Here is a 25,469-nt window from a genome sequence, read left to right as displayed (position 1 = left end):
CTTTCTCTTTCCTTTTTTTCTTTTTTCTTCTCTTTTTTTTTTTTTTTTTTTTTGGTAGAGATGGGGTCTCACTGTGTTGGTCAGGCTGGTCTCAAACTCCTGTCTCAGCCTCCCAAAGGGAGAAATGAGCCACCACACCTGGCCTGTTTTTTATTTCTTTGTTGTTGCTGTTGTTGTTGTATTTTTATTTGGCGGGGGTCTAAATATTTCCGATCTGTGGTTGATCGCATCTGCAAATGCAGAACCCGTGGACTGAGAAGGCTAACTGTATTATATAGCTATTTAAAATACTGATATAGATTTATATTTCTGATATATAAAAATATGTACTCTGTACTGTTGGGTGTGGAAAGCCAGCTGTTGAATAATAGGTAAGGGTGACACCACTTTTTGTCCCACATATGTGAATATACATGAAATATATAACTATATTTTATAACACAGAAATCTGGGAAGCTTCAGATAAACAGACCAAAATCAACAGTGCCTATCTCTCAGTAAAAAATTATGACAGATCTTCTTCTTTATAATTTTCTGACTTTTCTACAATAAACTTGAATTATTTATATAAAAAATAGTTATAAATATAATATTAAGAAGTGCAATTTTTAACCCCCTGAAGGTAACTAGCTAGATACTCCACAACTACCTGAACAACTAAAACAAGCCACCCAAAGGGACCTTTTTAATGATGGCAAACTACTTCCAGTGCTCTTTACTCCTTTCTGCCATGTTTTCAAATGAATTTGCAACAGATGCTAAGAAAAGCTACTGCGAGCAGCAGCTGGAGTTCTCCAAGTGAAGGAAGAAAGGCCCAATTCCTGAGAGGCAGCTTGGTCAGAGCCATCAGAACATCCACAGAACTTGCCTCACTCACTGAGCACCTGCTAGATGCCAAGACACATCTCATCCTGTTCTCTGCCACGGCCCGAAGAGGGAGGAACTAGTTCTTTCCCTGTTTCTCAGATGAGGAGATCACAACCACATCACTGAGCTGATGCAGTGAAATTTCAACAAGATAATGTATGTGAACACTCCTCGAGGAGAGCTCAATGTGCAGAAATGCTGATCTGGTTTTTGGTGTGTGTGTGTTTTTTTTTTCCTCTCTGTTCAATGTTTCATCCCTGAGGTGGGCGTCACCTGTACTGCCTTCTCCTTCAGGGCCAGCAGCTGAGGCAGGCTGAAACCCTCCACAGCCCCCAGCAGCTCCACGCTTCTGACGAATGTGTCTTCCTCCATGCAGAGCAGGCCCTCCGGGGCCCAGCAGGCGTTGGCTTCAGCCAACTTGAAGACGTCCTCTGAAGAAGGAGCCGGGACTCCATGGCAACCTGAAGAAAGGGGAGATGCAGGGAAGGAACAGAGGAAAGAATTTCAGGAAATGTTAGTCTGTTTCTTTATTGAAATGAATAATGTTCTTCGCCAGTTAGATGTATTTGCAAGAGGTAGTATAGCGTAGAAGTTAAAAGCAGAGATCCAGGGACCAGTACAAATCCCACTTCTGCCATTTCTTGCTAATTACCTGGTAACAAAATCACGGAATTGCCAGCTTTTTGCACATCCACATGCATAAAGTAGAAGCTTTGCAACATTACAACTGGACTACAAACCCCTTGAGGCCAGTAAGAGCTGGTGGTAAACAGTCCTGACTTTAGATTCAAATCCAAAACTATTCAGCCTCTCTGTACTCGGTTTCTTTGTCTATAAAATGGGGATAAAATCACCCCCTAGATGACTGTGAAAACTAAATGTGTTATATATAAAGCCCTTAGGACAGTGCCAGGCATACAGTAAGCACTCAATTCATGTTAGTCATTAGCCAACCACACTGGCCTCTACTTACTGCTCCTCTCTCATTCCTTTCACCCTCCCTCTGCCTGGAAGACTCTAATTCCAAGTATACACATGGCCCACTCCATACTCCCTTGGTTCTTCATTCAAATGTCACATTCTCAATGAGATCTTCCTTAATGGTTCTCTTTCCATATGACAATACCCCTCCTGACACTCCAAAATAACCTTTGCTTATTTTCCTTCTTGGCATTTATCATACAACATACTATAAGCATGTATTTTACTTATGTGTGGAATTTAATGTCTGGTTACTCCCCATTTGAAAGTAAGCTTTGGCTGGGCACGGTGGCTCACACCTGTAATGCTAGCACTTGGGAGGCCAAGACGGGCGGATCGTTTGAGCTCAGGTGTTCGAGACCAGCCTGAGCAAGAGCGAGACCCCGTCTCTACTAAAAAAATAGAAAGAAATTATCTGGACAACTAAAAATATATAGAAAAAATTAGCCGGGCATGGTGGCGCGTGCCTGTAGTCCCAGCTACTCGGGAGGCTGAGGTAGGAGGATCGCTTGAGCCCAGGAGTTTGAGGTTGCTGTGAGCTAGGCTGACACCATGGCACTCTAGTCCGGGCAACAGAGTGAGACTCTGTCTCAAAAAAAAAAAAAAAAAAGTAAGCTTTGTTCACATAGTCAGTGCTCAATAAATATTTGTTGAATGAATGAAAAAGCAAGCACTGACTGTCAACTATTATTCTATTGGGTCTGATTAACTTTGTTTCCTGATAGCTGGCACAAGTCCACACTTAGTGGGTGCACAGTCATGATAATAAAAAATATCTAACACTTATCGAGCAGGTCCTACACACCAGGCACTGTTGTGAGCATGTTTACAGGTTTAAACCTATTAATCCTCACAATAACCCATTGAGGTAGAGACTTTCATTATCCCCATTTTACAGAGGATGAAAACTGAGGCACAGAGAGGGTAAAGAGCTTACCCAAAGTCACACAGCCACTTAGTGGCAGGCTCAGGAGTCCCATCCCTGAAATGTACAGCCACTAATCCATGTTGGTCCTGTAAGCCAATCCTATTGAAGTCTTTGTTGCACATATTCACTCATTACACCTACTCACCAGGGTGAGGCATGTGAGACATGATTCCAAATCACATTACAAAGATGTTATTCTTTTGCCCATGGATCTTTGCCATTCTATTGCTTTGCAAAGGTTTCATCCAGTCCCCTGGACAAGGAGGCCTCTTGATGTCAAAGACTCAGCCCAAAACTACCACCCTGGCACAGACTCGGATACCCCAGGAACGCTCACCAGGAATGGCATCAGAGCTGGGACTCTCATCACTGCTGTTCCGAACAGATTCAAAGACAGCCCAGAGGAATTCTTTAGGGGGCCGGGTCCCGGCCAACTTGGAAGCTGTCTGTTGAAGAATATCAGGAAACTGCATGGGTTAGAGAAGATGAAAAAAGAGGGACAAATACTAATTAAAGCACATAAAGATTTAAATCAGAGTTTAAATCATAACACTACTTACTGCCTCAGTTTTTTTATAGCAGCTTCTCACATAAATTTAATCTCTAGTCCAACAAATGTGATCTCTATAAAGAATCCTATAAAAGGATGCTCAACCTCAATAATAATCCAATAAATGCTAAATAACATAAGCATATGTCACTTTTTACCCATCAGATTGTCAAAAATAAAATAAAGTGATAATACTTAATGCTGGCCAAGATGTGCACTCATTTGTCTGTGGGACTGTTCAATGATGCATCATCACCAGAGCAAGCTGATAATATTCACAAAAACTGTAGTTGCGCCTACCCCTTTTTGGTTTGGTGTTATTTTAAAATTTTTATATTTATCACTAAAAGGAGGTAAAGAAGGGTTATCTCTGGATTCTGGGTAGAGACCAGCAACTGGGGGGGGGTTGGGTTCCCATGGAGAAGGTGCCGTTTCTCAATGAGAACTAATGCACTTTGTCAAGACTTGGGATATTATTGGGAGACCTGCCCATGAGCCCAGAGAATTCATCAAGCTCTGCATACAGCTACGAGGCACTGTGTCCCGCCTGCCCAAAGAGTCAGCACCTCAGTTTATGTAGTTCCTGGTTCTATTCTCATCTTTCAGCATTAGGGTCAGGCCCTACATGGCTGGCCTACTTCCTGTCCCTTTGAGGCTTGGTCATGTGATCATGTGACTTGCTTTGGCCATTGGAATGTGGCAAAAGTGACAGCATGTCACTTTTCCAGCCCTAGCCGTAAGGAAAATTGTGCTTATCCATCCCCTTTTTCTGGAATTTCAAACCTTCACAGCGAGAAGCAGCAGCTCCAGACAGTCTAGGCCCCAGTGACCCACAAATCAGTTAGCAAGAACTAAATGCTTATTGTTATGTACCAGTGAGATTATGTGGCTTTGTTATGTGGCAAAAAATGACTGATTCGTGCTCTGCGTGTCTCTTGGCCTAGACTCTTAGAGAGTTACTTCAAGTAGAGTTCTATGCCCAAAGCTGATGTAAATAAAGACTGGTTTTTGGATTAAATGTGTTTGTGTGTGTGACTGCATACACTGGACATACATGTGCGTGTGCATAGGGCACTGGTGGGTGTGAGAGCGGACATGCGTGTGAGACGTACACAAATGGCAGAGTGGTAGCTAAATGACAGCTCCCAGGCTGCATCCATCTGCCTGGAACACCACGAGAAAGGCCTACAGTTCATTTAGCTGCCTCCTCATTCCGTTTTCTTGAAGCTTCTGCATCCTGACATGGAGCTGGAAACATCTGAGCCCTCTGAGACAGAGAAGAGGGTTCTAGAATCACAGATTGGCAGCAAACCGAATGGTGTGTTACTGACCACACTTTCTCTCCCCTTTAAACTCCTTCAGCCCTCTTAATACGGGGCACAGAGGTACCTTTGTGGCAACAGGGCTTAATTCATCTGCTGAGAAAAGTACTAGAAAGGGTCCCAAGTCCTTTGTAGTCTCAGCTGTCCAGTTCTGAGGAAGTCTAAAAAGAGACAATAAACAGTAAAATGAAAAACTATGCTATGGTGGACATCTCTTGCCCTTTGCCCTCACATCCTTTCTTTCAGGAATAGACCATCTTCATAGTTGGAGATGCTGTCAATCACACAGACCCACTTCCCTGACCAAGAAAATCATGTGATGTAGGCTGACCAATCAGTCATCCCTGGAATTTTGATGGAACCACCAGAGAAGCTCTCTTTTTTCTGGTATCTCTCACCATAGAGAGGATATTGGAAGATATTCCTGTCACCAAGTGGAGAAAATAAAGGCCACACCAAGGAACACAAAGCTGAGGGATGGGAGGAACATATTCCTGATGACATCATTTGAGACTCCGGATCCAGCCATGCCTGAAATCCATACCTGTAGTTTTCCATTACATTCCATTTCTGAACTCAATAAATTCGCATTTTTTTTTGTTTGGTGTTATTTTAAAATTTTTATATTTATCACTAAAAGGAGGTAAAGAAGGGTTATCTCTGGATTCTGGGTAAATTGAATTATTGAGTTTCTGTCATTTACATCACATTGTTTCCTTCCTCCCCTTGTTCAATAGAAGAATAACGACATATTTGATTATTTTAAATTTACCATAAGTCTTCTCCTACAGCAAGGAAAAAACTTTTCTCTTGAACTTGGCAAGATAACAGCACTGACCCAGAATCTACTGTTATTTTTATACAGACTATAAATATCTACAACAAAGGACACCACACTATCTTTGGTGACATCTCTAGAAAAGGTCTTCCCAATTAGCAGTGAGAGCCCGTCTCTAGAACCAAGGCAAATCACCCCTGGTTAAATAGCCTCCACTCTTATTTCTTTGATAAAGATATTATACCACCAGACTGGAAGGTCCATGAGGGTGGGAACCACGTCTACCTTAATAATCACTGTGTCTTCAGTCTAAGTAGTAAAACAGTTGTCACATACTCAGCTCTATGTGCCAGACACTGTTGTAAGTCCTTTACCTGTACGAACTCACTTAATCGTCACAGCCACCCAGTGGAGACTATTACTGTCCCTATTCTACAGATGCAAAAATTAAACTTCAAAAAGATTAAGTAACTTTTACCAAGCCACACAGACAGTAAATGATACAAGCAAATTTTTAAACCAAAGAGTCTGGCTCCTAAATCCATGCTCTTAAATGCTGTATGATAGTACAGTGCCCAGGACACAATCATTACTCAGAAAACTGTTGTTTAAACACTGTCAGTTAAACACCGACTTATGACTAGGTTCTACTCATATATCTGACCTAGCCTCAGAGAACTCTACATGGGAAAGAAAAGTTAGTTCTGTTTTCCCCCAAGGAGCTCTCAATCACCCAGAGGTGACAGTGTCTTTATTATTTGCATAATTATTATTATTATTCCATAATAAAAATAATAATATTGTGGAAAAACAGAAACTCTCATTCATTGCTGGCGGAAATGCAAAATGATACAGCACTTTGGAAGACATTTTGGTGGTTTCTCACAAAAGTAAACACACTTTCACTACACAACCCAGCAATCACGTTCTTTGGTATTTAACCAAAGCATTTGAAAGTTTATTTCTACACAAAAACCTGCATATGGATATTTAGAGCAGCTTTATCCATAATTGCCAAAACCTGGAAGCAACAAAGATGTCCTTCAGTAGGTGAATGGATAAATAAACTGTGGTACATCCAGACAATGAAATATTATTCAGCACTAAAAAGAAATGAGCCATCAAGCCAAGAAAAGACATGGGGAAAACTTAAATGCATATTACTAAGTGCAAGAAGCCAATCTGAAAAGGCTACACACTGTATAATTCCAGCTATATGATTTTCTGGAAAAGGCAAAACTATCAGTGGTTTCCAGGGGTTAGGAGTGAAGGGGAAATGAACAGGCAGAGCACAGAGGATTTCCAGGGCAGTGAAACTATCCTCTATGATATTATCATGGTGGACACATGTCATTATACACTTGTCTGAACCCACAGAATGTACAACGCCAAGAGTGAACTGTAATGTAAACTACGGACTTTGGGTGATAATGACAATGTAATGACAATAATGTCAAAGTAGTTTCATCAATTGCAATAAATGTACCAATCTGGTGGCAGATGTTGACAATGGGGAGGCTATGTATGTAGGGGGCCAGGGGGGATATGGGAAATCTCTGTACCTTCCTCTCAATTTTGCCGTGAGGCTAAAACTATTCTAAAACATAGTCTTTAAATAATAATCATAATACCACCACTTTGCATGAGTAAAGTGCTATCTTTTCAAAACTCTTTTCCTTCATATGCCAAGTTGCATTGGTGACAACCTTGTGAGACCTGCGGGGCAGCTACTATGGACCCCACTTTACAGGAAATCTGAAGCCAAAAGAAAAAGGGTCACTTTCAGAATAAGGGTAAGTATTTAATCACATCCTAAGCTGGAGGCCAGGAAGGAAGGTTGGGTGACCCTTCGCCCGGCACATCCCCCACAGCCACGCCTGGCCCCTCCTCACCCATACTGTTCCAGCAGCCTGCGCCTCACCGCAGCCTTCTGCTCCGGGCTGAGGTCTGGGCAGTCTTTGAGGCCGTGCAGGGCAGGGGGCCAAGCCCTGGGGGAGATGCCTCTGTCGATAATGGTTGCTGGCAAGTGACACAGCAGGTTCCCCACAATGTCCACGGTGTACTCATCAGCAATGGAGTCGTCCTGAAACCAACCAGTGGAGCCGATGGGCAGATTGAGCAGAACTCAAGATCATGATCGCTTAAAAACACTTCCCAACCCCCTACCTCTTAAAGGTTCTGGGATCTGAACTGCCTACCCTGCCATGGGCTACTAGAGATGTAGCGGGGCCTGAGCTTCCCCCAGAGATGCAGGCCCCAGGAATTCGGGAAACCCTGACTTGGCACATCATGAGCCCTCAGTAAACAAGGGATGCTGTCTACATATTATTCTGAGGATATTCCAGAGAGAATCTACCATTATAATATTAGTACAACCGCAATAAAACCAGCACTTCAAAGTTTGTGTGACACTAGAAAGCCTTTAAAGCTCTTTCTCAAAATGACAAAAATAGCTGACATGTATTGTGTGCTTACAATGTGTGGGGCACTGTCCTGAGTGTCTACAGGTCTCAATACCTTCATCTGCAAAGTGACTGTAAGAAATAAACACTATTATCCACTTTTTAGAGATAAAGAGACTGCCAACTAGTGGCAAGGCTGGGATTCACATGGGCCTTGCATTAAACAGGACGTTGCCCATTTCATGCCCTCAATAACTCTATGAGGGTTTGCTATTGCACCCACCTTCCAGATGGGGAGACTTAGGTTCAGGGTGGAGAAGTGACTTGTCCTAAGCCACATAACCAGTTACTGGCAGAAGCACGTCTACAACCCGGTCTCTGCGTACTATGCTCTGTCCAGTCCTCCAGAGTGGCCTCCCTGCTTCAGGCCCTGGGATGAGAGTCTCCAGAACCAACAGCCAAGACTGGCCCAACCAGCAGCTTCAGAGCCAGCTTTGAGACCCACAAGTCAGACTTCCCACCATCACAACAGGCTCAAGATCCCAGCCAGATCCCCAGGATGTGTGTCTCCAGGATGGCCACATACACCCAGAGGGGAAGGGACACCAGGAAGAGTTTCCTTACCAGGCACTGCTGCACTTTCCTGAGGACTGAAGTCTTTTTGTGGGAATCTAAAACCAAGGAGTCCAACCGACTCTTCCCCACGCTAATCAGAAAGGGCACACACCGGGAGGCCGGGACGGAAGCCAGGTAGCGGGCCCTGGAGAGAGGTGGGGAGAATGAGAGGAAGAAGACAGTGGTTGTTCTATATCTCCCCTGAAATCAGGGTCCACATGCCCAAGAGCTCATCACAAGGATGTTCTTTAAATGTTTGTTCTCCCCAGTGATGCTGTGGCTCCCTGTGGCATATGGCAAGCCTCCCACCCATAATGCTCCTCTTCTATGGACAGGAAAGAAGCTTCCCATCATGCTCCTCTTCTATGGCTGGGAAACAAATTTCCCATCATGCTCCTCTTCTATGGGCAGGAATCAAGCTTCCCATAATGCTCTTCTTCTATTCCCCAGCATCACTGATCAGAAAATGGCATTTCCATAAAAATGCTGATTCATGGACTGGTTGAGGGGAGATGAGAAAAAAGAAAAAAAATAGAGAAGAAAGTGACAAAGAGGAGAGGGAATAAAATAGAAAGTGAGGAAGAAAGATGAGAAAAAGAGAGTAGAAAGAGAAATGACTCCCAATTCTGTCATCTCCAGCCCAGAACTCTGCCACAAGCTCCTGATCATGTTTTCTCAACAGGGATAATGTCACCTTCAAGAAGGAGAAACTGGTCTGGGGGAAGGGAGTGTGAAAAAAATCTTAGTTATAATAATGACTGGTCACCCACCAAAGCTCAACCCTACTTAACAAAATCTTTTCCCTTAGTATATAATTTCTCTCATTAGAAATTACAATTTTTCTCCTTAGGGAGGCAATAATGAAATAAGGGTTGAGAAAAACTACGGGAGACCCATGCAGCCTACTCATCCTCATCACTTGACTATTCCAGACAAAGCCAGATTCAGCATCTTCCCCAAACATGTTCTTCCTCCTCCATGCTATCTCAGAATCCTTTTTTCCTTTCAAAATCCATCATTGCTATCTCCTTAATATTATCGAAATCTGCTTTTGCCTCTCCATTCCCAGTACCGCTGTCTTGTTTATTTCTTCCTGCATTCATCCAGCAAATATCTACAGAGCATCTACTGTGTCAGGCACAGTTCTAGGCACCAAATACAGTCATGAACAAGGGGTCCCTGCCCTTACCGTGCTTAATTCTACTAGGGAGAAGACACACGCTTGAAGCTCTGACTTGGGTGGGGCAAAGGCAATATACATAACCTAAACATTTGTACCCCCATAATATGCTGAAATAAAAGATAAAAAAAAAGAAACACAGAGACCAATGAATAAAATAGGTAATTTCAGCTAATAATAAATGTAAGGGAAAAGATAAAATGGCTCTGTAACAGAGCATGATGGTGGCCCCTTCTAAGGCAGCACAATTTGGGCCGAGGCATGGCAGAGTGGAAGTAACCAGCCATGCCAGACCTGGGTTACTGAAATAATCTTCCACTGTCGCCCTCCTTCCACTCAGGCCCCCTGCATTCCATTCTCTACATGGACAGTGGCAGTGATCTTTCTGAAACATAAATCTGATGGCTGTACCCAGAATATAAGTGAAATATTTCAGGGAGTCACAAAAAGACCTATATGATCTGGCGTCCCTTACTTCTCGGGCCTTCTCTCTCCTACCTACTAAAGTTTTTTCTTTACCTTGAATATGAAGCTGGGAAAGCGTAACCTTGGACCTGCCGGGAGCACCAAGGAGAAAGAACTTGCCTGACAGTGAGGCCAACAGAGGAAAGCTTGGACAAGAGACAGATGACATCATTTGAACGCCTAGATCTGCGCAGTCGCGCGGGAGCACTTCCGGTCTGTGCCCCGCCCCCTTCTCTGACAGGCGGCCCAAGCCCCAGCCCCGCCCAGCCTAGCGGTTGATTGGTCCAGGATCCCAATGGGTCGGAGGCTTTTACGGCTGCGGCTGCGGCGTGCCGGAAAGTGAGCCCCTAGATCCAGCCGTGCCTGAAGTGCGCCCCTGGACTTCCCATTACCTGAACCAAAAATTCCCTTTTATTGCCTAAGCCAGTTTGAGTTCTGTTGCTTTCAACCAAATATCAACTTGATATTATAAACCGCTCATCTATTTCCCCCTCCATGAGATTGTAACCGCTCATAAGAGGAAAATTTAACTATATCTGAGAACTAGCACAAAGTACTCAATAAACGTGTTTTTTGAATGAATGAAGACAATAATAGCAAAAGAAGGTAGAGGGAAATAGAAGGCAGGAGAAAAGGAGAGAGAGCGTCCAGACCACGCTTGACCATAGCCGGAGAAATCACCCAGGTCTGATTCCCCTGGAGCCTGGTCCCCACCTCCGGGGCGAGGCCAGCCCAGACAGGAGCTGCTTCACTGACACTGATTCAGGCTTGGGTTGCTTCCACTTTGGTTTTTAAATAACAGGAAAAGCAAGAGGGTCTTTCTGAAGTATCTATGTGAGGCTCAGAATTTAAATCCTGGTTCTCAAGGGCTTAACTGTCTAAGACCCTCTCTCCACTCTGCCTCTGGTTCCTCACGAAAACGCAGGGGGCGAGAATGACTGACGTGGGTAGTTCACACCAATATTACTGCTGAACCAGAAAGGGGCGCTGATGTTCACTTACGGGAGCGCAGCCAAGAGGAAAGGCGGCATAGACGACCTGGCAACTTCCCAGTATTTCCACGCCAAACAATTAACCTGAAAGGTTAAGCCGTTCTAGTTCTAGAAATTCAGTCCAACAATAATAAGAACAAACAGAGATAGTGCTTTCTGCATGCCAGGCACTTTTCTAAGTGCTTTATATATGTTCACTTATGTAATAGAGCAGCCTAAGGTGCAGGTACCACTAACTGTGCCCAGTTTATAGATGAGGAAACTGAGGCAAAACAATACGAACTCAAAAATTTGAATATGAGAATACTCATCACAATTTTGTCTACAACTGCAAGAAAGTGAGATAGAACTTTAATGTTCCTCAGTAGGGGATTGGTTAAGTACATTAGGGTATATCCATACAATGGAATACTATGCAACTACTTTGTTGTAATAAGGTAGATTTACATATACTAACATAAAATGATATCTGTGCCATTTATATATCTATATATATAAAGTTAAACAGTACAGTGTGTATAATATGAGCTCATATGTGTTTTCTACATCACATGTAAATGTGTTTTATATATACCAAAAAAAATCTCAAAGTCAATAGCAAACTTTTCCCTGCAGTTAACTCTAGAACAGGGTTGCTCAATCTTCACACTCCGGATGCTTTGGACCAGATAATGCTTTGTTGTTGGGGGATGTCTTGTACACTATAGGATGTTGAGCAACATTTCTGGCCTCTACCCACTAGATGCCCATAGTGCCCCCCCCAGTTATGACAACCAAAAGTGTCACTAGTCATGGCCAAAAGTCCCCAAGGAGGCAAAATGGTACCCTGCTGAGAACCACTGCTCTAGGGAAAAATTGGGGAAATTTTACTTTCTCTGTTTTTTTTTAATAATGATGTATTTTCAGTAAAAATGTAAACAATAAAGGCAAATTTCCTAACGAACTGGTATTTGAAGGTTCTGAGAACTAGAAGTCTAGGGAATTACCTATGTTGGGGCAACTCTCACTGCTCGAACATGTAGGTCTTCCTTAAAGTGGGTCTGACCTCCATCCATTGCTCAGTTATTGGCTTCCCCTCCTGGGCAGGACTTTTAATCCAGTTCAGTGGTTCTCTCCAGGGAACTGATTAGAAATGCAAATCTCAGGCCTCACCCCTCTCCTACTATATGGGAAACTCTGGGATTGGAGCCCCCAGTCTGTGTTTTAACAGCCTTCCAGACGACGCTGATGCTGATGCAAGCTCAAGTTTGAGAACCACTGATAGAACAAATAATCCAAGGGAATTACAGGGCTTCCTTAAAACTTTGCATATTCCTCCAATGATCTCAAAGGATTATACACCAAGCAGTATGCTTCCTGGTGCTCAGGGAGAGAATCCACTCTTTGGAAACTTTTCATTCAGGTCTGAAACACAAGGCCAGAGCTGAGGAGGTGGTTTGTCCACCCATTTGCTCACCTGCTCAGGACTCTGTGTGCCAACAGTTCACACTCAAAGCTCAAACTCTTTCAGGCCCATTTTTACTAGCTCAGATACGTGAAAAATCAGTTACTGCTTCTAACCTCCTCAAAGGGTTAAACAACCTCCATAACCTTTTGGAAAATAAGTTTTAAATGAAAAAGAAAATGTTCTTAGAGTATTTTTACCCCTGGAAAGGGTAGGAATGTTAGATGAAGGATTAACTTCAGTTACAGCAGAACATAATTATGAACATGCAAAACAGCACACCTTAAAAATATATTTTTTAAGGTTCAAATTTGAGTATGTGACAACCAATCTGTTGAAACTTTGGCTGTAGGATGTGGGTATTTGGAGCTTTTTGAAAAGAAACTGGAGAAAATCTGACTCAATATTTGGCCCCAAATCATCCTTGCATCTGAATAATTCTGGCATAAATATCTTTAGGTGCCACAGCCAATCCAGGCCCAGTGGCTGGGGTAGGCAGAGAGTGTTAGAAGCAGGAACATGTTTTGACGGTACCTGATATGGTGAAAGCAAGAAGAGGTTGTTCTCAAAATATCGGAAATGGGCCAGAAAGGATTCAGTGTTCATGGCATCAATGTGCGAGCACGTCACGCCTTTGACCAGCTGCCCAGCACTAGAAAACAAAACAAGGGACTCGGGAGAAGAAAGGGGTGGGGAGGACTGAAAAAAGAAAGAGCAAGAGAAGGCAGATTTGATCTGACACAGGCTACAGACACGACTGTCCAACTCTCCCTCCTGGGCAATTGGGCTCCTCTGGCAGAAGGCTCCAAAGGGCCTCCTGGCTCCCAGACCGAGTTACATTCTCCTACCTCAGGAGCTCCCCGGGCCTGGTGGTGGTCTTTAGCAGAAGCTCATACAAGAACAGGGCCTGAGGGAAGAGAAGGATTGTCAGTACCAATGGAGCACTCACTGGGTGCCCGGCACCGGGAGGCCCTGCAGGGAAGGCATTGTGACTCCATTCTACAGATGCAAAAGTGGAGGCTCAACAGCTAAGCTACTTACCCAGGAGCACACCATTGCTAAATGGCAGAGCCAGGGTTTGAACCGGTGTCAGAGTAATTCCAAAGCCCTGGCTCTCACCCTCCTGGTGACACCATACACTCCAAGAGGCAAATGAGGAGCAAAGCCATTGGCAGCAGGACTGGAGTTTCTGTGCTTTATGAAGCCCTATGACTGGTCGAGGATTCTCTGTGACCCCTATTTAAATGCCCATCTGCTAGTTCCTGAACACCAGGCACCCCAGAAAGGGAAGTGGACGGGAAGGATGAATAGGCCAGGAAGGGCTGAAAGATGCCATCAATAAAGACCTGTGGCTGGCAGCCCGCACTCCCCCCAAGCCCTCCCGGATGAGCACTCTGGGAGAACGGTGCATCGTAGGCAGGGGAGTCATTTGTTTTAAGGAACGTAACTTTACAGAATCCCTAACTTGCAGATGCAATCAAGTACTACATTTATCTATTTTATAGACTCTGAAACTTTGAACATAATTCCCCAAACAGAATAAATTATGAGCTAGCATTGCACGTGGCAGTTGAGGGCCTGGAAGCAGCATAAAAGCCCACGTGGAAGGAGGAGCAGTAGGGGGACGTTCTGGATGCTGCGTGTGACCCCAGAGATTTCTCTGGGCACAGGGTCAAGTTCTGGGACCTTCCACTGTCTTTCCCATCTCAGAAAATGGCAATTCCATCAACTTAGTTGCTGAGATGAAAGGATCTTGAAGTGGCAGGATGTCTTTTCCAAAATAAAATGATTGCCACTGTCACTAAATTTGACGGTGGTTTGCTACACAGCAACTGATCACCGGAACATCATCCAACCTCAAGAGACACCGTGAGCAAGAGCCCCTGGAGCAGAGAGGGATTTCTGTCTGATATGCTCACTTCTGCATTCTCAGGTCTGTACGCAGCGGCTGGCGCGCGGTTGGTAAGGTGCTCGACAAACATTTGCTGAATGGACGTAATGAAGGCCAACGAGTGAGCAGGAAGCCAAGGACAGTTCTAAGTCAGTGCATCCATCACCAGTACTATTCTCCCCAGGTGGCCTCAGCGCTGGCAGCTTTTAATAATACACATAATAACCGCTAATATTTCTAGCACACTGCCCAGGTGGCATATCCCACTGATCCTCACAAGAAGTTATCCCCATTTTGCACATGAGCAAACTGAGGCCAGGTAAGGGGCATGGCTTCTCCAATAGGACCCAGAATTCACTCTCAGCTCTTGTCTAACTTCTTCACACTATGCTATTCTGCCTTCTGGGTTTCACCACACAGAACTAAATTTCTTCTACCAAATTAACTTTAAAACAGACCATTCCCGCAAGACAGTCAAAAGTCCAGGATCGATCTGTGAGCCTCGTGGGCATACCTGGCTCCTCCGAAGCTGCTTGTCCTTCAGGACTGCGGGGTTGAATCCGGGTTCCCTCCATAAATCGAAGAGAGACACTTCTTTAAAGAAAGCCCCTGGGATCTCCATAATGCCTGAGGCAGGATCTCCTGCTTCGATCATCTGCCAAAAGTGAGAAGAAATATAATAATCACCTTGTGAAAGGTGCGTTGAGCTTTGAGTAAGAGCCAGGCACTGCTTCACAGGCAATAAAACCCATCAGACCCACGCGGCAACCCTATGAAGTAGAGACTGTCACTCGCCCCATTTTGCAGGTGAGAAAACTGAGACTTGAAGGGCGATTGGTTGAAAGTCACTAAGTGAGATTCAAGCCTAAGTCTGTCTTATTCAAAAACTCGCACTCTTTATTTTAACCATGTGGGCTACTGCTATCTGCGAAATGTGGGTGCTTTAGGCCAAACCCCTTAGGTTTGGTTTCTTAGCATATTTTGCAATTGGACAGAGCAGGCCTGAGAGAGCAAGATGCCCCAAGACCCCCTGCCAAGTGAGAAAGGAACACAGGCACGACCTCGGACCGTGGAAGGGGCTTTCAGGAGCACTGTGAGAACTTCAGGGTTCATTTTTAGCTTTGAAGAGCAAACTTTTAAAACATTATCAGATTAAGAAACCTGATTTAGGAAAAGTCTTCCAGATTGGACTAGCAGGGAAAGCAACGGGGAGGAATTGCGACATGAGCCGAGGGCTCTGCCTGGGAAGGAGGAAAGCTGAGGCAGCAGGAGGAGGCAGAACGACCCCATTCACCAGTAGCTGAGATAATCCCAGCCCTGAATCAATGCCCACAGTCACAGCCCAGCCACCTAACCCCCAAACCACATCCCCTGTGAGCCGCGTGTCTGAGGACAAGACATCTTCCTCTTACCTTGCTAAGGACACCTTGCTGCTGGGCAGGTGACAAATCGGACACATGCTGAGAGATGGTGCTTCTCAGGGCCTGCGGGAGGTCCCTGCAGTCCATGCTGCAGAAGGCCTGGGTGCTGAGCCCAGCCAGCAAGGCACCCATCTGGCTGACATTGTAGAAGGACAGCACCTGGGAGGGGGGCAGCCGCGCCGTGAGGCTCTGCTCTGGCCTTTCGCCTCTCAGACGGCACTAAGCCTGCTATGGGTGACACCTTAGAGACAATACAGGTGCTGCCTCCACAGACCTCCCTTCCTTCTATCAGGAAAGAGGGTCAAATATCAAAACATGAGATGCATGGTAAATGCACCGTTGGGGGGTGACTGCACCATCCAAGATCCAAGGCCATGGTACGAATGTCAAAAACCAGTGCCCCATGAGACACAACATCTTGCCCTTGGACTTTCCAGCCTCTAGAACTGTGAGGAACAAATGTCTCTTGTTTAAGGCACCCAACCATCGCATTTTGTTGTGGCAGCCTGGGCAAACTAATACTCCCTTGGGCCTGAGGCCACTAAGGAAGAGTTAAAAGCCCCAACTGACCTTCTCATGGGCCAAGTATTTGGCAGACAAGATGATGACCTGACTCTTGGCCCAACCTGAGACCTGGTTGAGGGTGGAGATGGCACCGTGCACAGCCTCGGGGGAGAGGGATTCCAGCTGACTGAAGGTCAAACCCACAACCGCATCCGACAAAGAGCCCAGGGTCTCATTGAGGGTCTGGTTCTCCGTGGCAATGTCCAGGAGGTTGGCTTTGAGCTGGAAGGAGAGCAAACTGGAATGGGCATCGATAGAAAGCAGGGTGCTGGCTCCACCTGACTACATCCTGGGGGGGTCAGGACTGCACAGCACCCCGACACTGCCCCATCAAAGCCCCTGGGTCCAGAGATGAGGAAGGTAAGGGACTCCTGCCATGCCCTGACAGTGAGTCACCCCACAGAGGACACTTCCACCAGCCTTGGCATTCATGTGCCACAAATTCACCATGTGCTTCATTTAAATATGAATTTGTTATTAAATCAACCTGAAAGCATGGCAGAAGGAAATCTCATTCCCTTGTAACTGCACCACACTCTAGTAGCATCTATATTCTTCTGGTGACCTTGAACCTTATATCTGTATATATGACTGTTTTTCTTTCGTGGAACATCCAGGAGCTTTTTTGTGATAATTTATAATCTGTGTAAAAATAATTCTCAACAGTACAGGAAAGTAAAAGTCTCCTGAAAATCCTATCTCATAAAAATAACCGTGATTAGCAATTGGGTGTATATTTATGTTTCCAAGACTTCTTATATCTTTTTTTAAATATAGAGGCAGAACGTAGTTTGCACAGAGTTGTAATATGAATAGAAGCACAGTTTTCTTTTCTATGTTTTTCACTTAAAATTATTTCTTGCACGTGTCTATGATCATTTTAATCATCATTTTATGACAATATGCCTTCCTAGTAATAGTCAAGTGTGTTGCCCAACTGCTTCTGGTGAGGAAGGTGATAAACTTACCTGTTGTAGCATGATCTCTGTACCAAAAAATGAGAATGGTTCATGTTTTAACACCTGAATTTGTACGAACCATATATTCATTTGAGACAGGTGCACAGAATGGCTCCAGGCAATATTGAAATGGCCACTAGAGGGCAGCAGAGCGAAGTAGAAGAAACAGCTGTCCCAGCACCTGGGTTCTCTAAATTCAGCAACTGCCCCTTCCCTAGAGCTCAGTTTCCACGTCTGTGAAAGGAAGGGCTGGACTAGAGTGGTGGTTCTCAAACTAGACCTTGACCAGCAGCAGCAACCTCACCCGGGAACTTGTTAGAATTGCACATTCTCAGGCCCCACCCACACCTCCTGAATCACCTTGCTTGGGGCCTGGTAATCTGTATTTTAACAGAGACCCTGAGGCACTCTCCAGTTTGAGATCTGCTGAGCTACACGATGCAAAGGGCTCCCTCATATCTAATTGTATCTGACTCTCTCCTTGGCTGCCACAGCTACCCCTGTGGCCTTAAAATACATCTATTTTCTCGTGTTTGCTTGCTTGCTTAGAAGTGATTCCTTTCCTTGAAAACAAAAATACGCATTGACCAAGAGAGATGACCATGATGTCAAATGTCAGATGTGACTGGGGACCTTACGGTTATGCATGGGAAACTGCTGTGCAATTATTGATGACTTTAGTAAAATTGTCTTCGATATTGTTCTCACATCGTCTCTTCAAATCTAAAAAAAAATTGAAAAGGACCCCAAGAAGTGAAGAGGAGGGGGGCAGAAGGGAAACTTGAACAGAAGAAAGAAGAGAGAAGAAATGGAGGGGGAAGGAATGTGAGAAACACTCTGTGTTTGCTAATTTGTCCAGAGCCTGGTCTGAGAACTCATAACGACCCTCTGATCCAGTGTTCTCAATTCTGGCTGCACTGGAATCATCTGAGAAGCTTTAAAATCATGCCCCACCCAGGCCACGCCCCAGGTGGCACCTGGCAGGGCTGTCACTAATCAGAGCCAGGTTTGAGAAGCCCAGCATGCTCCCCAGAGCAGCCACTTCCGCACCACCTAGAAGCTGTTGGGAAGTGTCCTCTCCGGGCCCACCTCCCCGCCCCCCACCACAGCCAGACCTCCTAAATCAGAATCTGCCTTTCAGATCCCCAGGTGATCCGTATGCAGTTTTTTTTGGGGGGGGAGGGGTTGTTTTGTTTAAGACAGAGTCTCACTCTGTCGCCTCTGCTAGAGTGCAGTGGCATCACCATAGCTCACAGCAACCTCAAACTCCCGGGCTCAAGCGATCTTCCTGCCTCAGCCTCCCGAGTAGCTGGGACTACAAGCCCACACCACCACGCCGGGCTAATTTCTCTATTTCTTGCAGAGATGGGGGTCTCACTTTTGCTCAGGCTGCTCTTGAACTCCTGAGCTCAAGTGATCCTCCTGCCTCAGCTGTGAGCCATCATGCCCAGCTCGTATGCACATTTAAGTTTGAGACGGCTGCTCTGATTGAATTTTAATCTCTCCAAGATTTTTTTCCTTTGTTGTTTGTGTCTTTCCTTCCCATGTTACGCTCATCCCAGTATTTCAGACCCTGTCTTCTGTGGCTGGACTTAGATCCTGATTAACGCCATGTGTTTTCTCTCCAAGGCCAGGCCAGGCTATTCGGCCCCCATTTCTCTGGCTGGTGAAACTGAGGCAGAGGCCCCAGGCCTAGCACCCCTTCTGCACCTTCTGAACGCCAGCCTGGAAGCCCCGCAGCTGGCTGCATTTGATCATCTGGTGCAGCAGGACTTGAGCCACCGCGGCATCCAGCAGCTCCAGGTCATCGTAGAAACAAACCAGCAGCCCCAACCTGTGTGAGAAGAGAAGGGATTGTGGTGGGGGGCTCAGAGCTGGGGGCCACACCGCAATCCCCCCAGTCCAAACCAACAGAGTCGTGATCACACCAGCTACCACCTATCAGGTCTTGTGCTGAGTTTGCCTGGATTATCTCATCACAACAACCCTACAAGGCAGGTGTGCTCCTTAGCCCTATTTCATAGATGGGAAAACTGAGGCTCAAAGAGATCAAATGACTTGTTCAAGGCAAGTAGTGGACCTGGGACTTAAATCTAGATCCATCCAACTATCCTATCTCTCCTCCTGGGGCAGATAAAGGGCATAAGAAAAGAATGATGCTCTTAGCCACAGAAAACTCCCCATTTTCTATATGGAGATAAGGGGGTTCTCCACCCTGGGGGGTTCTCTGAGGCAGAAGTCTATTTCCAGGATGCCTTCCTACCTACCCACCCAGATGATCCAAAGGTTTCAGAAGAGGGAAAAAAAATAAGGCAGGAGGCAGAACAGTGTAGGGGCAAAGGTGAGATTTGAACCCTGGTATAATAACTGACAGCAATATATCTAGTGGTTAAGAGGACAGATTCAGACTTCCTGGAGTTTGAAGCTCAAGTCTGTGAGATGTTTAACTTCCAGAGAGTTACTTAACTTCTCTGCAAGGTTGCTGCACCCAGTTGTGCAGTGCACACCTTGTACTACTGTACTGTATAGAGGCAGGGTAGCCCTGCCTCTCTGAGCCTTTAATAAACAGTAGGTTTGCTTTGTTCATCATAGCACATCATAACAAATACGATGAATGAAGGAATGAGGATGACTGTGAAAGTTAAAAGTGAAGAGACATATGAACTGATTAGCATACTTCTTGGTAGATACTAAGCACCCATTCATTAATTAATACTCTTATAGAGTTAATATGAAGACTGTTCAACTTACATGGCTGGACCATCTGGTTGACCATGATCAGCCTGGCTCCACCCTCTCAGAAAGATATTGACATATTGAGACACCCCCACGGGACAGGAGCCAGGCCCAGAAAAGGATTTGAAAATGTGTCTGAGAAAAAGAGAGCTGCTTAACTGAGAAAAGAAGACTCAGGGGAAGTGACAGCCAAGATACAGAATCAACCTACGTGTCCATCAACAGATGAATGGATTTTTTAAAATAGGGCGTAGATACAGAATGAAATACTCTTCAGCCTTGAAAAAGAGGGAAATCCCATCATAGGCGACCACATGGATGAACTTGGAGGAGATTATGCTCGGTGAACTAAGCCAGGCACAGAAAGATACACACTGCATGATCTCACTCATACTAGGAATCTGAAAACGTCACACTCACAGAAGCAGAGAACAGAATGATCGTCAGGAGGGACTGGGGCCAGGAAGCGAGTTGGAGAGATGTTGGTCAAAGGATGCAAAGTTTCAGTTAAATAGGAGGAATAAGTTCTGAAGATCTACTGTATGCCATGGTGACTATAGTTAATAACAATGTTTGGTATGCTTGAAAATTGCTAAGAGAGTAGATTTAAGTGTTCTCACCACACACAGAAAAACCTATGCAGGGTAATGCCTATGTTAACTAGCCTGATTTAGCCAATCCACAATGTATACATACCTCAACACATCATGTTGCATACCATACATATATTTTTTTGTCAGTTTACAAAATCAATTATAAAAGAACAAACAATATTTCTTGAGCAGTTACTATGTGTCGGCTGTGCTTAAGAAGACTTTTTTTTTTTTTTTGGCCCATGCTAATGAGTGAAAATTACTAGGGATGGGGGAAGAAAGTGTAATAGTTGTATATGACTATGTTCTCTAAATGTGGCTCATTTGAAAAAACTCAAGGTAATATGGTGATGAGAACCATGTGGCAACAAGACTCTGAGATATGGAGAGAAGAGGCTTGAACAGTGCTCACCCCCCTCTCCCTGACACTCAACCCCGCCAGACACCCCTGGGGTTTAGGAGTGGGTGGTTACATTACAATCTCTAAATTCTAGAGCTGATCTCATCCAGGGGCTCCCCAGCTGAGAGTCTGATGACAAGGGGTTCTCAAATATGGGGACCCCCACAAGCTATTTCCAACACTTGACCCAACCTAATAGAAATCACACGTTCACGTTGGAACAGAACCGAGACCTGAGCATTAAGGGGTTCATAAGGTTGTCTCTACCTTGTGAGTTGTACTCTTTATCCATATTTATTTATTTATTTATTTTTATTTATTTTTTTTGAGAGAGAGTCTCGCTCTGTTGCCCGGCTAGAGTGAGTGCCGTGGCGTCAGCCTAGCTCACAGCAACCTCAAACTCCTGGGCTTAAGCGATCCTACTGCCTCAGCCTCCCGAGTAGCTGGGACTACAGGCATGCGCCACCATGCCCGGCTAATTTTTTGTATATATATTTTTAGTTGGCCAGATAATTTCTTTGTATTTTTAGTAGAGCCAGGGTCTCACTCTTGCTCAGGCTGGTCTCGAACTCCTGACCTCAAGCGATCCACCCACCTCGGCCTCCCAGAGTGCTAGGATTACAGGCGTGAGCCACCACGCCCGGCCTATCCATATTTAAAATGTTCCCTTTCCATGCTCAAAGCTGGAATTAGCTCTTATAAGCTCGCATAAAACACCTGGCACACAGGAGATGCTCAGAAAGCATTTGTCCCCTTACCCCCTTTATAACTCCTTTAAAAAGGGGGAACTGCCTCCCCTCACATGCACAGAGAGGTGGGAATACTCAGAGATGGAACAGCCACCTCCCTTCCCTCTTTTGCTGCTCAGAGAAATCTGGTACTTAGACCGATTGCAACTTGGGAAAGAGCCACTTGCCTGTGGATGGTGGAGGTGTTCCTCATGCTAAAGTTGGAGGAGCTGATCCTCTCCAGAAACGCCTGGGCCAGTTCAGGGGTGATGTCATAGACCGTATCCAGCTGCTTGGTGGCGTTGTCATAGCTGATAAACAGCCCAATCTGGTGGGCAAGGATGGGAAGATCAATGAGGGTGGAAGTGGCGGGCTGCGGCCCCACCCCGGTGGTCTATGCTGTGCTCCCTCCCAGACGCTGAGATCCGCCACCTGGTTCTCCTCATTGATCCCTTACTGCTCTGTAACTGCTGCCTTGGTTTCCTCTTCAACCCAACTGTTATTTAAGAAAGACTATTTTTTAATATCCGAGCACTTGGACTTTTTTTTAAAAAGCTAATTCTTGCACATTTATTTCTAGATTTGTTAGACTGAGGTCAGAGAATGTGGTCCATCAATGTCGGGCTTTGAAGAATCAGAATTTTTTTTAATAGATGAGCAAGTTTATAAATGGCCCTTGGGTGACAGAAAAGAGTATGTGTTCTCTTTGTACTATACAAAATTTGGCATATATTCAACATTATCAAATATACTATTCAGATTCTATATATTCTTGTTCCCCTTTTGCCTACATGTCCAATGGTGTCTCGTTGAGGTCTACTACTGTAGACTTCCACTTTTCCTGATGTTTCTAACAGATTTTGCAGTGTATATTTTGATGCGCTGTTATTCTGTGCCTAAAGGGGTTCATAAGGTTGTCTCTCCCTTGTGGATTGTAGTCCTTATCCACATAAATTTCCCTCGTAGTGTTGGTACTCCTGCCTTCCCCCGCCTTCTCTGCATTTTTCGATAACAAAAAGTTGCAAATGGGTGCTTAATCTTAGAAATCCCCCCTAGGGGCCCAGCTTTCTAAGAATTTAAACTGTATCTACTTCCTGAAAATCACTTAACACTGGGAGAATAGGGAGGTGGGGGTGGGGGTTATGACTAAGAATGGGGGTTATAAAAATCGGAAGAAGTTTAAAATACTCCCAGCCTTCTAGGTAGAAGAGATGACTCTCATTCTACCTCCAGTTTCATAATAACCAGACATTGTTGGGTCAACTGGTGCTTGAACGAGCCAGTTATGTGATGTAAACACTTCTCTCACTGGCCAGGAGAAAGTCAGGACACATATGATAAAAAATAAAAATAAAAAATGGGAGGCAAGCTCCAAACTCTTTATAAATGCCTCCATGTCAGCAGCATTCTTTGGAGGCTGCATTCCAGAATCATGATGCCTAAGAGAATTTAGTGTCATTGGGTCAACATCATTAGAAGAAGAGAGACAGGTTGGCTAGTGAGTTCGGTAACCTTGGAGCCTATATGTTTTGCCACTGTAAACTCCAGAGTTAAAATCCAATCATCGCTCAGGCTGAAATAGCTACGAATAGAAGGAGCTATAAATAGGAGTAGCTGTTAATCCATGTTGCTTTTGCTTCCAAGGACCAGAAAGTCTATAACTATTGTCCTTGGCCTTTCTTGAGTACAAAAATACCCTTTAATGATTTTTGGTTCATAACCAGCATTCCCTTTATGTTATGTTTGTTCACATCAGAGCTGTCTTAGTTGTCCACAACTCTTTTTCTTTTCTTAGCTCTTCTAGACTAAAACACAGTCCTGTGACTGACCACTCGTGCCCTTATTCAAAGAGTTTTCTTTAGAGGCTCAAGATATACTGGGCTGAGGCGGATGTACGATTTCCAGGGCACCTTGACCGGCTGGCTGAATATTAGAGATTTAGAGGACACCTTACCCCAAGTGTATTAGTAATGGGGACTATAAATGTACTTTTCCAACTTACTTCTACAGGACTAATTTTCGTAATTTCTTCAAACGGTAGGTGAACCATATATCTGCCCAAAATCCACAACTTTTCTGCACTGACCCATGAAACAGAGTCATCTACAAAAAAAAATGAGCAAATGAATAAATGAATAAGTAAAAGCCTTCACACTAGGAATGTGATAATCAGCAGCATCTTTGATGTCAGGGCCTCCTTCTTACAGTCATGAATTCATGAATTCTTTCAACAACCATTTATTGAGCGCCTACCTGTGCAACACTGTGCTACACACACAGTGTGATCACAGATGCCCCCACCTGAGACTTTGTTATCAACGGTGGGGTCCCTCTGGAATCAGCAGCATCAGCCCCTTCCTGGGAACTTGTTAAAAATGCAGGTTATTTTTTAACACTTAAAAACACAAACTATAGTTTTCTTTTTAGTTCCATTAGTTACCAAATAATCTGGCAACTTGAAATATGTTTGACTCTCTTTTATTGTTACCACTAATAATGATTATCAACCTTATGAAGTATCACCATGTTACTATTTTTGAACCAAGCCACATTATTTGTACCTCCCCAAATGTTCTCCAAATCTTCACTTGCACTGGTCTTTCTCACCACCGTTCCTCAGCCCTCCTGTGTCCAAATCCTGCCTTCAAGATCAAGCTCAAATTTTCCTCTTCCTTAAAACCTTCTCTTACCTCCTTAGCCAGAAGTGCTTTCTCCCTCCTCTAAATTCCCAAAAGACTCTCTCTGTCACCCTGTTCTGGCATTTGAAATTCCCCGTCAGTGAGATGTCAGTGGAACTTTAAAAACAATCATGTCCAGGATGAGTTCAAGTCTCACTGAGCTGGAGCTAGCCGCCATTGCCCCCTAGTTCTTTAGTAAACGACATGAACACACAACAAATGCCACACTGTGTCGGTGGCATTTGGGGAAATGAGAGAAGGGGGCAGTGGGCTCAGGGAATCAGTCACCAAGAGCTGTTGCAGAAGCTGCGGGCAATGATGGAAGCCCCAGCGAGATGCCGAAGTCAGCTTGTGCGTGGGCCGATTCACAAGAACATACAGGGTCCCTCCTCCAGCCCAGGAATCAGAAATGTTGGGGTGAGCTCAGGCTCACCCTGTGATCCCCTCAATGGGGACTCCATACATCTACCTTGGCTATAAGAGGAAAGAGTGGCCCCAGAGGGCTAGAGAATTTTGAAAGTAGAATCACAAAATTCACCAAGAACCAAGCTGACGTTCATTTTTTAACTAATTATTAAGCACGAGCTATATTTCTAAAGACTCATGATCCCCAAGCTTGGGATATTTTTAACGGCCAAAGTATTTCCAGTTATCTCAAGGGCCTTCATGAAAAAAAATTAAGATCCAAATAGAACTAATTTTAATTGACTGCAGTTTCATAATGAAACCTACCATATAGGAATTTTAGGAGGAAAGTCTGTGCCTAAGTAAACTCTGGCAATGAAGACGTAGGGAAGTCTAGAGGTTGAGGGACTTCCTCATGGTTACACAGAGTGAGGCTCATGTTCCTAAAGGCCAGGCAGAGGGAATTCTGTGATGCATTGAAGACATTGATTATTATGTTATTTAATGTTCATTATACACAAATCTGAGAGCTTAATTCCAGGAAAAGGATTGACTGGCGTTCCCTATACT

General features: G+C 44.6%; 1 protein-coding gene across 1 annotated transcript in view; it reads right to left on the bottom strand.

The window, feature by feature from the left end:
• The window catches only part of OTOA (otoancorin), a 51,080-nt gene that overhangs the window by 13,774 nt on the left and 11,837 nt on the right, over positions 1 to 25,469 (bottom strand). Inside the window, exons 9-22 of the mRNA XM_045542778.1 lie at positions 23,819 to 23,919; positions 22,005 to 22,144; positions 19,070 to 19,193; positions 16,407 to 16,622; positions 15,828 to 15,995; positions 14,930 to 15,070; positions 13,373 to 13,431; positions 13,059 to 13,176; positions 11,091 to 11,164; positions 8,453 to 8,588; positions 7,319 to 7,509; positions 4,716 to 4,809; positions 3,114 to 3,243; positions 1,141 to 1,328 (exon numbers count right to left, since the gene is read on the bottom strand). Coding sequence (XP_045398734.1) covers positions 1,141 to 1,328; positions 3,114 to 3,243; positions 4,716 to 4,809; positions 7,319 to 7,509; positions 8,453 to 8,588; positions 11,091 to 11,164; positions 13,059 to 13,176; positions 13,373 to 13,431; positions 14,930 to 15,070; positions 15,828 to 15,995; positions 16,407 to 16,622; positions 19,070 to 19,193; positions 22,005 to 22,144; positions 23,819 to 23,919 — 1,880 coding nt within the window. The remainder of the gene's footprint in view (positions 1 to 1,140; positions 1,329 to 3,113; positions 3,244 to 4,715; positions 4,810 to 7,318; positions 7,510 to 8,452; positions 8,589 to 11,090; positions 11,165 to 13,058; positions 13,177 to 13,372; positions 13,432 to 14,929; positions 15,071 to 15,827; positions 15,996 to 16,406; positions 16,623 to 19,069; positions 19,194 to 22,004; positions 22,145 to 23,818; positions 23,920 to 25,469) is intronic.

Source organism: Lemur catta, chromosome 2 (genome assembly GCF_020740605.2).
Source record: "Lemur catta isolate mLemCat1 chromosome 2, mLemCat1.pri, whole genome shotgun sequence".
In the NCBI taxonomy this organism is placed as follows: Eukaryota; Metazoa; Chordata; class Mammalia; order Primates; family Lemuridae; genus Lemur; species Lemur catta.
Note: the sequence above shows the minus strand (reverse complement) of the source record. Positions and strands in the feature narration are given on the sequence as shown.